The sequence below is a fragment of the Tamandua tetradactyla genome, chromosome 4, assembly GCF_023851605.1.
Source record: "Tamandua tetradactyla isolate mTamTet1 chromosome 4, mTamTet1.pri, whole genome shotgun sequence".
In the NCBI taxonomy this organism is placed as follows: domain Eukaryota; kingdom Metazoa; phylum Chordata; class Mammalia; order Pilosa; family Myrmecophagidae; genus Tamandua; species Tamandua tetradactyla.
Genome location: NC_135330.1, coordinates 21,214,961 through 21,227,686, shown reverse-complemented (window position 1 = coordinate 21,227,686; position 12,726 = coordinate 21,214,961). Strand labels below are relative to the sequence as shown.

The following is a 12,726-nucleotide window of genomic DNA, read 5'->3' as shown; positions in this document are numbered from 1 at the left end:
CAACTCGAGTCCAGGCATGCCTCTCTGTGCCTTACTAGCACAGTCATGTTAGGCAAATTATATAACCTAAGCCTGAAACTGTCTTTCTAAAAATGGGTTTAAAAATGGTATTTAACTCATAGTATAAGAAATGCAAAGTGCCTGGCACACAGTTATATTCAGTAACTGTTAGTTATTACTATTATGTCACCCCACTCTGCCAAGCTCCTTCAGGAACTCCGTCTTGTTCATTTTGCATCCTTAGGCTTAACCCATGACTGGGACAGGTAGGCTCTCTATACAGATTTGCCAGATGGAGAAATTCATTCATTCACTCACCCTCCCACTCAGCCGACACTTATTGAGCACCAACTATGAGCCAGGTACTGTTTACACACTAGGGACACAGCAGCACACAAAATGCAATTCCCAGCCTCCTAGATGTTATGTTCTAGTGGAGGAAAATAGTCAAGCAAATAAATAGGACAGATGGTGCCATGTGCCATAGAGAAAAAACAACAGGATAAGAGTGTCTGGAAGAGCCAGGGGTGGGGGTGGGATTGCTTTTTAATACAACAGAAGGTCTTTCTTATGAAGTGACATTTGAGCAGGGACTCAAAGGAACTGAGAAAGCAAACTGTGCAAGTATCTGCAAAATAAATATCTCAGGTAGAGGGAAAAGTAAGTGCAAAGGCCCTGAGGCAGACACCTGAATGGTACTTCTGAAGAACAAGGAGAACAGTGTAGCTGTCATGGTAGGAATGAAAAGATTGATTTTCTAACTTTTTTTAATTGCTTAAAAATAATACTCAACATGATCCAGTAATTGAAAAAGATGTATTCAAATAGCCACAAGAATATAATTGAAAAAATATTGAGCTTGATAGTTTTTCCCTACCTGGATACATCTCCATTGAAAAATTACAGATTGTTTGGAATTTTAATCCCCAAGTGACCTAAAAAGGTGTCCTCTTAAAAAAACCATGTAATTTGATGAGGTCTTGTTCTCTCAATAACCAGCAGCTCTGTCGTCTGGAAACGACCCCACTTGTTGTCATCTGCGACCAGGCATGGGAATGTTGAGGCACCAGAGAAAGGCCAAAGGCCAAGAAAATCTAAGGAATTGAGGTAGGAGTTTAGTAAAGGTCCTGGAGTTTGATGCCCCCAGTCTGTAGCTGTTTTACCTAAGAGTGAACAACTTCCTTTAGGCAAGCCTGCACCAGAAAAAGATTCTGGTAGCTGACTGCTTTTGCGGGGGGGGGGGGGGGGGGGGGTCGATGAGTAGATTCTTTGCCAAACCATAATGCAAAAGCGTTGCGAGAGCCTGAGGGGTGTGATTGGGAGGGGAATTTGGGGGAAGGAGGCTCAGGAGGCTGCACAGGGCCAGTGAGGGGAGAGAAGGCCCCCAGGTACCATGAGAGAGAAGGGGTGCTGGGCTGGGGCTCTGCATGGCAGCTTCACAAGCAAAGGATCCTGACCCCGGCAGAAGAAATCATTGAGAGGTACAATGAAGGTACAGTTTATTCACAGCACCTGTTGAGAAAGGGGGAAAAAGGAGGATGATCCTTTTCTCCGTAAAAAAATGACTAAGGAAACTTTAGACACACACACATACATACATACACAGTGGGTGGCTTGACAATTCACGAACTTTCCACCTTTAAAAAGGTCTTTGTGAGCTGTACAATTCTCACAGTGGTCAGATGTCCAACAAGAGAATGGTTTTCTTGGCATCACAGTTTCAAGAATGGTGATAAACCCAGTGCCACCACCCATGCCTCCAAAACACACAGAACAAATCCTCTAAAGCCTCCTACATTTTGCAAAATGGGTACAAAAAAGTTTTAGGATACAAGGCAAGCTCTGTCATTTTGCAGAAATGTGTCAGGGCAAGCGCTCTGGGTCACTTTTTTCAACCTGGCCTGTGAACACGAAAAGCAAGAGAGGCAGCAGAGCCAAAGGCCACTTTCCTTCCAGTCTGCATAGAGCACAGGCCAGACGCGCCCCAGCTGCAGATGAAGACATGCCCGTGTGCGCAAATCCCACTCCCTGCCTAATGACACATAAAAGGAATGTAAGTTAGACCCTTAGGAAAAACAACAAATAGTCTTCCAGATAATAAAAAGATCTCTTGTGTATGGGATGCAGTTTTGAAGCTCACCTGCCTTTTCTCTATTCTATCGCTTTCCACATTTTTCACCTCTAAATCTAAATTCTGCTTTATTCCTTCTAGGAAGTCTCTTAGAACCCAGACTTCAAATATCCCCAAAAAAGAAAATGGAAGGAGGGATGGAGAAGGTGGCAGTTCACTGTGGACATGAAGCTACATGGGTGGGAAAACTAACATGCCTGGGTGAGTTTCACCCTCACTTACCCAAACATATTCTGCAGACCGTCTCATCACCATCCTGCCTATACCTGTTTTAAAATGATTTTAGAGGGGAAAAAAATCTTGATTCTTAGGAAAAAAAAACACACACACACACAATAAAAACCCAGAGAGTAGGGGAATGATAAGTAATGATTTTTAACACACTCTTCCCAGTTAAAAATAAAAACTCATGGGTCAATGGGAAAAACTGAGTAACTGGGAAGGATACTCAAATTGTCTAGATTTTCCCTCATCTCCTTATTATACATTATTTGGGGAAAAAAACTGTGGGGTGGGGTGAGGCAGACAGGGACAAAGAAGAAATTCCCAAAGCAGCAGCACCAGCCCCAATCGCTGATTTAAGCAATCTTGACCCTTTTTAACCTCAAAGGTCTTAAAGAAGACTCTCTAGGGAGAAAGCTTGTGATATTGGAGACTGGCAACCTTATGATCCTATTTCTGTTTTCTTAGAAGGAAATCAGCTGTATGGAGAACTCTTATTTCAAACAAGGAAGAGAACTTCAGCAAAAAGAATAACTGACTGACAACTTTTACTCTCCAAATGGCACAAAACTCTTTAACCAAAGCCTGGATTTTCCACTTTAATTACATCCATGGTATCGATGGAAAGTCCTTTGAAGCGCTTGACCTCAGGTGTTTAACCTCCGCCAATCTTGGTAATAAGAATCCACAAATTTATATGATATACCTAAAGTATTTAACAAAGTCAGTCCGAATAACACATAAAGCTAAAAAACTGCCCCATGTTTTAAAGAGAAAAACAGTAACATAAACGTCTCAAACCATCTCGGAAAGTGGCACAGCTAATGGATGTTTTCTAAAAGTGACACCCAAGTGAATGGTGCTGATGCTGGTACAGGTCACCTGGATATGCTTCTGTCTTGGTATCTCCATTCTCCAACTACAATAAATGCTAAGACTGGTTAAGCCCTCAGATAAAAAGGCCATGTCTACTGGAATACTAAAAGGTCTGGTACAGACTCCCTTAAGGCAAACCATGTTTTGATGATGGTGATAGGAATGTTTCTGAAATGTCTCATCCTAAATAACCCTGGAAGAAAGTACAAAATCAGCAAGACAATTTATATATACGGAGACTCATAGCACCTTTTCATCATGCAACACTGGCTCCTCACAACAGGAAGATTAAATAGAATATTTATACACATCCTTTATACACATTTCTCTCCCTCTACAAATGCACATGTGCTTGTCCTTGCCCGGGGTTCGAAGGCCACGTGTGGTCAGGGGGTACACTTTCTTCACACGAGTCCAGTTTGGAGCTGCTTGGAGCTCAGGATGGGTTGTAGGTCTTCTCTCAATTTTTCCGGATGTCCGCGTAGACTACAGACTCTGACTTGTTAATCTTGCCGCTGTGGCGCCCGCCAGAGTGGTCTAGCTGCGCATAAATGACTGGGCCCTGGAGAAGAGAAGTGGGATTAGCGGTTTGGAGCAACTGCAGGGCCCTTTTGGGAACAGGTGCTGGAGCCATAAGAAAAGTGAAAACACGAGGGGTTCTGGGTGAGGCGTTCCCTCATTTGAATGTCTTCAGAAAGACTTCTTAGAAAAGATGTGTCCAGGATTCACTTTCAAACAAGATTTTGGGCATATGTTGATAACTGTTAAAGTTGGCACAGGGGGGTCCGTTACCTTTTCACTTTTGTATATGTTTGAAATTCCCCAAAACCAACAAAAACAAAAGCCTTCTCGGGAATATCCCTTATCTTGATATCCCTTATCTTGATGTCTATCACAGAACTTCCCAATTCTTACAGTCAGGATCAAAGTCTTAAGGATTGGTCCTTCTCCCAACCCGAGACTCACTGAAATCATTAGCTTCAAATGGATCCACGTAAGAAACCGACAGATTGGTGCCACTCGAAGACATAGTCGGTTTGAACTGGTCATTTTAAACAAACAGGTACCTAAAAACACTTCAAATATTTTTCAACACAGCTGCTTGTCTAGCACAATTTTGTTACATGGATTCTATCATAACCAGTAAAAATACTGCGTCTTTGATTTCTAAAATCAGGTAATGTTTTCCTGTTTTCAAATAAAATTAAAAAGGAAAAAAACATAAAGCCACAATCTATAGCTAAGGATACAAGTAAAAGCCCTAGATAGACTAAGTAAAAGCCTGGGCAGTAAGGAAGAAGTTAAACATCCCAGAGAGCTGTAAGAATCCAATCCTGCAAGCAAAGAAAGATCAGGCTGCCTGGGTAGTGCTAATTCCCTGACACCTGGGGAGAGGGTTTGAGCTGAGGCTAAGGGTTCAAACATCAAGCAGAGGTTGCACTTGATGACCAAGCCTTAAAGTTCCTTCCAGCCCAGAGGTTCTATAATTATATACATAAAAAAATAGCCCAGGTATTCAAAAGAAAAATTTAATGTAGCCCCAAACAAACTTTTCTCCCAACCCAGGGAAACTCTCCTTGAGAAATCTAATATAAAACTTAAACTTTCAACTTTGAAGTCAAACTCTACGTTGAAAACCAAGTGGTTTAAAATAAACTCCCTTACAGGAACCCCTGACAACCTATAGCCTTTTAGTATGCAACTGCGAACTGTGGAATTCAGGGAGTCCAACACCAATGGCAGAGGCCTTCAAACAGGGAAATGGAGTCAAAAAATAAGCCTCGAGAGACAGACCCTTTTGAACTTTGGCAGATGTGCATACTCTGAATTCATGAGATAGTTAGTTGTCTCTGAGCATGGTGGGGGAAAGCACTGGTTCTGCAGCTTTGGGTATATTTTATAAACCTCTAAGCATCGGTTTCTTCATCTCTAAAATGCCACTAAATAGTAGTATCTGCACCTCTTAGGGCTGCTGTGAGAATGAAATGAGATGATACCTATAAATAATTTAAGCAGTGTACACTGTTAGCACTCAATACACATTAGTCATTACAATCAAACATCTTGTTACACAAATACACTCTAAAATACACTAAAACCAAATAGTCAAATTCCATGTGTTTGCCTTGAACCCATCTGTAGATGACACACTCAAATGCCTGTCATGGGTAAAATGGACGGATCACACTGTTAATACTGAATCAGCCCAGACCCTCTGCAGCTCAGAAAGCTTCAAGTTAAATGCTAATCCAAAAGGAAAACAAAAAGTTGTGTTTTTTAAAATGCTGCATTCTACAACTAGGAATAGATTGGAAAGCCAAGTCTTTTCTATTAAATTAATTGATTCCTGGTAATTCAGTCACGTGCAAGAATAGCGTAGCCCTCCTAAAAATAAATTATGTCATTTCCTAGATAATAAGACTCTATTATCATAATTTCTAAAAACTCCTGAGATTCAGGGTATATTTTTATAGAGGAGGGAGTTTACGACGTGTGACAGATTGTCAAAGTGGCTGCAATTTTTTCCCTCCCTGCACCTCTGCACTTTTGCAATATAATGTCTCAGATCCTCCCATCAAGAAGACTCTTTTTCTAGCCCTTGAATCTGCGCTAGACCTGTGACTTGCTTCAAGCAAAAGAATGTGACACAAAATGGCAGATTTGTTAATCCAGGCCAGAGGAAGCTGCAGCCCAGCCAGCCACCCTTCAGCAGTAAACAAGATAAATCCTGACACCTTCAGCAGTAAACAAGATAAAACAGCTTAAAGATAAGCCTAAACATCTGGGTGTGAAGGCCAGTGCCCAACCAGGGGTTGTTCTGTTTTGTTTTTTTTTCACATGGGCAGGCACCAGGAATCGAACCCGGGTCCTCTGGCATGGCAGGCAAGCATTCCTGCCTGCAGAGCCACCGTGGCCCGCCCCCAGCCAGGGGTTGTAATGGACTTTTCTTATACTTCAGATTACATGAAGACAAAAGGAGATGCTGATGAAGTTGTTCAAGATAGAGCAAGAGTGCTCAACTAAAAGAAAGCACAGCCAACACTGTTAGAAGCAGAAGTGGACTATGTAGAAAACAAATTATCTGTGAGTTTGTGTTCAATAATCCAAACATCAGAGGAACTATTATCCGTGAGTTTGTGTTCAATAATCCAAACATCAGAGGAACTATTATCCGTGAGTTTGTGTTCAATAATCCAAACATCAGAGGAACTTGAGGCTGTGAAGAAAGTTTTAATTTTGGCTATCCCAGGACTCGTGCTTCAGCTGTAGACTTCAGCAATGCTTCAAGAAGACTTGGGGCTTACTAACGAAATAAAGTGACTGTCACGTTCTCAAGGTTTCTCATGTATGGCTGCCTTTTGAGGAAATAAAGTAATGCATTTTGAAAATGAGGCCAGTATACTGAATTTAAGAAATGGTATTTGTATTCTTTTTAGAAGATTAAAAACTGAGACGCCATTACTCTCCTCGTGATCGATTTTCTGTTCGGTAAAGAAAAAGACAAATGCCACCCTAGACTTAACTTTCTTGACTTCTTTCTATCAGAACTGGTTTCATTCAAGTTGCCTTAATGGCAGGAGTTTCAGTAAATTTCTATCAAATGGCTTGAACTGTGTAACTCCCTTGGCATTTTCCCAGCCAGACTGTTGGTTCTTAAAATTCAGAGGCAAGAAATCCTGACTGCTTATAGTAATGTGGTAGTGCATGGCTTTTCTGCCCAAATTTGGCATGACCTTTTTACATTTTAATTTAAAATGTCATTACCAAATGCTTCATTTGCCTGCCTTTTAACAGTACCAGCCATTAGATTAAAGTTTCAGGCAAAGATTTCCTAGAACTGAATGACGGTACAAAAGATAGAAAATACCATCTGTTTCTTAATCCATTTATTTTACCACCCTAAGTGTCTGCTCATCATGGGGTCTGAGGCTGACTTAGACTGTTTCAGCTGAAAGGTCTCTTAAAAGCCACCCAGCCTATGCCCCACTCAATTCTACAGCTGAGTAAGCAGCACCCCAGGGAAGCGAAGGGCTTGTCCGACCACATACTGCAAGTTAGGGCAGCACTGGACCCGACCTCACGTCTCCTGCCCTGGTAAGTGACACATTCCCTGCGTTCTTAGACAAGCAGGAAAGTTAAGTGGTGATCTGGCTTCTCTGTCTGGTCCACGTTTGATAAAATTTCTTAGTAATTTGATGGAGATCATGTAAATTTTATTTTATTTTTGAATGTTACGAGTAGTATTTTAAAGCCCTTTTATGTGAATACTAGCCTGTCTCTTCTATGAAACCATGAAACAATGGTTTACACTAGCAGGGAAGATATGGCAGCCCAGAATCATTCTTTTCGTTAGTAATGGTAATTGTGAAACAACGTGGGGTATCTTTTCTTAAAATTCCCAATGTGCTTTACTTTCTGGATCTTAAATCCAATTGCTAACATTTTAAAACTAACATGGTAACCTAATGTTTTGCTCAACAAATTTTCTGTAACAGTGGTCATTTTTGTCCTTTAGGTATGGATTTTTCTGGGTTTGACATGGTCAGTGACCTGACAAAAATGCTTTTTTTTGAAAGCTAATTCTCATGGATTTGAAGTAGTGCTCAAGTTCCATTATTTGTCACAATCACTAAAGTACCTGGCACAAAATACACCAAACCTCAAACAGCAGCTTTCTGTAAATACTCATGAGTTTGCATTGTTAATATAATTGTTGATTTCACTTATGATGTGTGCTAATCTGTATGTGTATAGAGACTGAATTGTCAATGAAAACAATGTGTCTTCTTTAGGATCATTAAGAAAAAGAGAGAGAGAGTGAGAGAGAGAATGTGGTACAAGTGACCCCGGGCAAGTTCCAAGCCCAGACCTTAAGAGGCCTCATAGCCCACCATCCACACAGCCATCACCACCACGTGAAGAATTCCAAGCTAGCCTACTGGCTAGTGAGAAACACCTGTCCAACTGTCCACTGTCTCTCTGGCCGACAGCCTGCCAATTGACAGGCTGTGAGTGAGGTCACTTTAGACTGTGCAGCCACCAGTCCAGCAATCCACCTAGCCAAGCACGGAATCAGGAGCCAAGTAAATGGCAGTTGTTTTAAGCCATTACATCATGGGGTGATTTGTTACAAAGCAATAGATAACTGATACACTATATGAGTGGGAAAGAAAGGGAACAGAGAAAGCAAGGAAGGAAAAGAGCCCAGAATTGTAGCCGAATCAGTAAGTAAATTCTAAAATACCCATAAGGTCTTTCGTGGCAAAGGAATATAACAATCTGTTGAAAGCAACTAGAAAAATCTTAAAGAGTAAGAGGATTTCTGGCTTGTAGATTTGGTTTTCTTCCAATGACTCATCGCTATCTAATGTTATCATACTGCTTGCACTCTGAGAATGCAATAAGGTCATAAAATCAGGGATTTTGTTAACTATTCAGAACAGAACTTGATAGGCTACTGGTACTGAATGAAAAGATGGATTAAATAATGGCTCCAAAAAGATTCTGAGATGTGGGTTGAAATTAGGAATCAGCTGACGGATCCAGCTCAACTAGAACACAGATTTGGGGGATGAAGTTACCCTGGGCCTCTGCTGCAGGATCTTGACCTTGAGGGCCAACGGACTTCAGAAGGAGCCTCTGAACCAAGATCAACTTGGAAATGAAACTGCCTTTGCTAAGACCTTCACATGTGGATATGGGAGAATAAAAAGAAACTCTACATTTTTTGCGAATGTAATTAATGCCACTGAATTACACTTGAAAGTGGGTAAGATGGGAAATTTTGAGTTGTATATGTTACTACAAACAAAAGTTTAAAATAAATGGCTATACGGCACATCTGTAGCACTGATGAACAGTAAATATACAATGGAACGACTGGGAAAATAAATGCTATGCTTATCATGCTCAACACCATAGAAAAGGTATGTATTAATCACATAAATTCCCTAAGTAAGATGAACAGATTGAGCGAAGTAAACTTTTCTGCCTCAGTTTGAAAAAAACTAAAGTAGAGGATATGATAAGGATTCTGGTGAGAGAATAACTTCCATGCACTCCTCTGGTTTTCTGAAAGAGAAGCATCTCAGATACAAACCACGGTAGCCCTTAGTGGGTGGTGAGCAAAACCATCCACTAGTGTCACCTTGAGTGCCCTATGGAGCTAAAAGCTCTGTGGAGTGTGTGAAGCTAATTTTTTTTACCCTGGGAGAGGACGCCCTGGTGCAAGTTGGCATGACCACTAACAGCAAACCCAAAGCAAAAATAAGAAATCTGCTAGGAAATCACACGATCCCCTTCAAAGACCTAAGTTAACCAGCAAAGGATTTTTAAGTTCCAGAAACAAGTAGGGCACAAAACAGTCTTAACAACAATTTTAAATGTAAAATAAAATGTACAAGTAGTTATGACTTGATGAGAAACAATGAGTAAGACAAAGGGTGCTGCAGGTACATGTTGCTCGGAGAGAAACCCTGATTTGCAACACGTCAAGGGAGAAGAGGTCCGCAGGGTACCTGCAAGGGGCACCAAGGAAATAACCCCGGACGCAGCCAGGAGTCATGCCCAGTTTTACACTAAGAGCCAATCTGATGCTGGGATCACAAGTGCTGAACACTGAAAACACAGATGGACACAGTGTTTGAATTTCTTCTCATCAACCTCTAGAAACTGCCACTGTTCACAACAACTGCGGAAGACTGGGTTTACTCACAAGAGAAACGAGCCAGTGCCTGTGACGCAGGGACAGCAGGCCCAGCAGGGTGAGGCATCTGCACTGAAAACCGGGTAGGCAGAACTCTAGACACTCAACCGAGAGCCCTCTTGCTCCTAAAATCAAGGTCAGAAATTCTAACAGAAAAAAGGAATTTGAAAGAAACAGAGCAAAAGCAAGTAATAGATGAAAAGAGAAATCAGAAAAACAATTATATTCTCAAAGATGAGAGAAGGAAATGTAGTACAGGATATTATAGTCAGAGAATAAGAGGAAGCTTTTGAAAAAATTTTTTAGAAAGGAATAGAAATTAAATATTCAATAAGAATTAGAAGACGAATTTGCAGGAATTTTCTAGAAAGCAGAACTGCAAAACAGAAAAATAAGAAAACTAGAGGGTTAATCTAGGAGTGGTCTAATTCCTAGTAGGAATTTCCAAAAGAAAAACTGGAGAATCAAATGGGAAAATTTCCAAAGAATAACAGAAAAAAGTATCCTAAAACTGAAGGACACAGTTTTCACACTGAAAGGGCACACTGAAATGCCAGTACAATGAGTAAAAAAGACCCAAATAATTTCACTAACACTAAGGATAAAAAAAAAAGATTCTAAGAGCGGGGGACAAAACTGGTCTCACATGAAAGAGGAGGAATCCGAATGGTGTCCACCTATACTATTAGTATACCATCAGAAGGTAGAAAAAACAGCAATGCCTAAAAATGCTAAAGGAAAACAGATTTCCAACTGGGAATCCTACCCAACCAGATCATCAATCAAGCATGAGGGAGGAGGGCAAACACAATTTTAGCTATGCTAGAAACACAAATTTATTATCTTACAATTCTGGAGGCCAGAAGTCTGAGATTGGTTTACTGGGCTAAAATCAGGTATTAGCTGGGCTGTGTTCTCATTTGTGAAGGGTTGAGGGATTGAGGGGAGAAATATTTCCTCCCCTCTTCCAGCTTCTAGAAGCCGGCTGCCTGCATTCTTTGGCTCATAACCCCACTTCCATCTTCAATGCCAGCAGCACAGCATCCTCCAATCTCTCTGACTCTGACCCTGTTGTCTCCCTCTTGTGATTACATTAGGCCCACCTGGATAATGCAGGAAACTCTCCCCATCTCAAGATCCTTAACTTAAACACATCTGCAAAGTCCCTTTCACCATATAAGGTAAATACCCACAGGTCCGAAGGATTTAGAATGTGGACATCTCTGGGGGACCATTGTTCTGCCTGCCACACAATGTCTCAAAATTTGATCTCCTTTCTCCAGAGGTTATGGAGGTTATGTTCTGTGATCACATGGGGATAAACTAAGAAGATGAAGACCTGGGACCCAGAAGGGGAGAAAGGAAATTCCCAGTGAAGGAAGGTCCAGGAGGGCAACGACATAGCAGTCTACACACAACCAAGCCAGAAGATTCTAGCAGGCGTATCTCTAAGAATAAAGTGAAACCAGCAGAAGAATATGTGAGGTGCGTAAATGTGCTCAGAAAGGTTTAATTTGATTGGACAGTTGTTGCTTTTTCCCCTCAGAGCTCCCTAGAGGGTTGTCCTGGGCTTTTATGGGAACTGTGTCACAGCTCAGCTTCTGCCCGATCTTGCATCCTTGCACTTCCTTCCACAGTGCTGATCCCATGAGAGCTCCCATATAAATGTCTTGAACACTGGCTTCTCAGAGTCTGTTTGAAAGGAAGATTGGGAGGTATGGTGTCCCAAGTTGGGTTTTCTGAAAAACCCTTACCATTCTCCCTTCTACTCTTGTTGGCGAGTTTTAAGAAGGAATAAAAACGTGTGCTTAGAAAACTTAGCAAATAAAAACAAGGCAAATATTAACTCCATGAAAAAACAAAAATTGTTCGAGAAAGTAAATATATGTGGTACAGTGATGGAAAAAATAGTCACCCGGGCTGTAACACTGAAAAGTGATTTACCTAAATATGGTGAGACACTCAAACTGGGAAGAGGCAGATATTTAAGTGTGTGTGTAAGCGTGTGTGTAAGCGTGTGTGCTGGGAGAAAAGGCAGGGATAGGGTGGAGATAACTAAAGCCCCTTCCCGCCTAGGGAGTCAAGAGATAATATCTAAGACTGAAAAATCTAGAAATAGCAATATAAAAGTCATTTAGAAATATAAAGTTAAATACCAGAAGAAACCGCTAAAAGAAGTAAAAGTGGTTGTCTTAGGAGACTGGGTCTCAAGGTGCAAAGGTTTGGAGCAAAGGGGCCACTATTTTTTATCCAATAGTAATCTTTACTATTTTAAGCCATTTTTTGTGTATTACTTTAAGAAAACAGGAAGACCTGGGAATCTGAAGCTGATATAGTAAAGGAGATACAAAAAGACAAGGCTATAGCCTGAGGGGAAATTCATAGCTTCTCTCCTCCTCTCTATGAGTTTTGTTTCCAGCCTTACCGCAGATAAGATGAATGGAGAAACCTTTAAAATGCATATGTTGTCACTTTCTATGTATGCCACTGTGCTGGTTTGAAAGGATGTATGTATCCTAGAAAAGTCATGTTTTAACCCCAATCCCATTTTGTAAAGGCAGCCATTTCTTCTAATATTCATCTCCCTGCAGATGTGACTCAATCAAGAGTGGCTGTTAAGCTGGATTAGGTGGAGATGTGTCTCCACCCATTCGGGTGAGTCTTGATTAGTTTATTGGTATCCTATAAAAGAGGAAATATTTTGGAGAAAGAGAGAGAATGTCGCAGCACCACAAAGCAGAGAGTCTACCAGCTAGTGACTTTTAGAGATGAAGAAGGAAAATGCCTCCCA

General features: G+C 41.0%; 1 protein-coding gene across 1 annotated transcript in view; it reads right to left on the bottom strand.

The window, feature by feature from the left end:
* Window positions 1-1,482: 1,482 nt before the first annotated feature.
* The window catches only part of MPZL1 (myelin protein zero like 1), a 90,339-nt gene continuing 79,095 nt past the window's right edge, over window positions 1,483-12,726 (bottom strand). Inside the window, exon 6 of the mRNA XM_077156876.1 lies at window positions 1,483-3,791. Within this exon, the coding sequence (XP_077012991.1) occupies window positions 3,690-3,791 (102 nt within the window). The 3' untranslated portion in view covers window positions 1,483-3,689. The remainder of the gene's footprint in view (window positions 3,792-12,726) is intronic.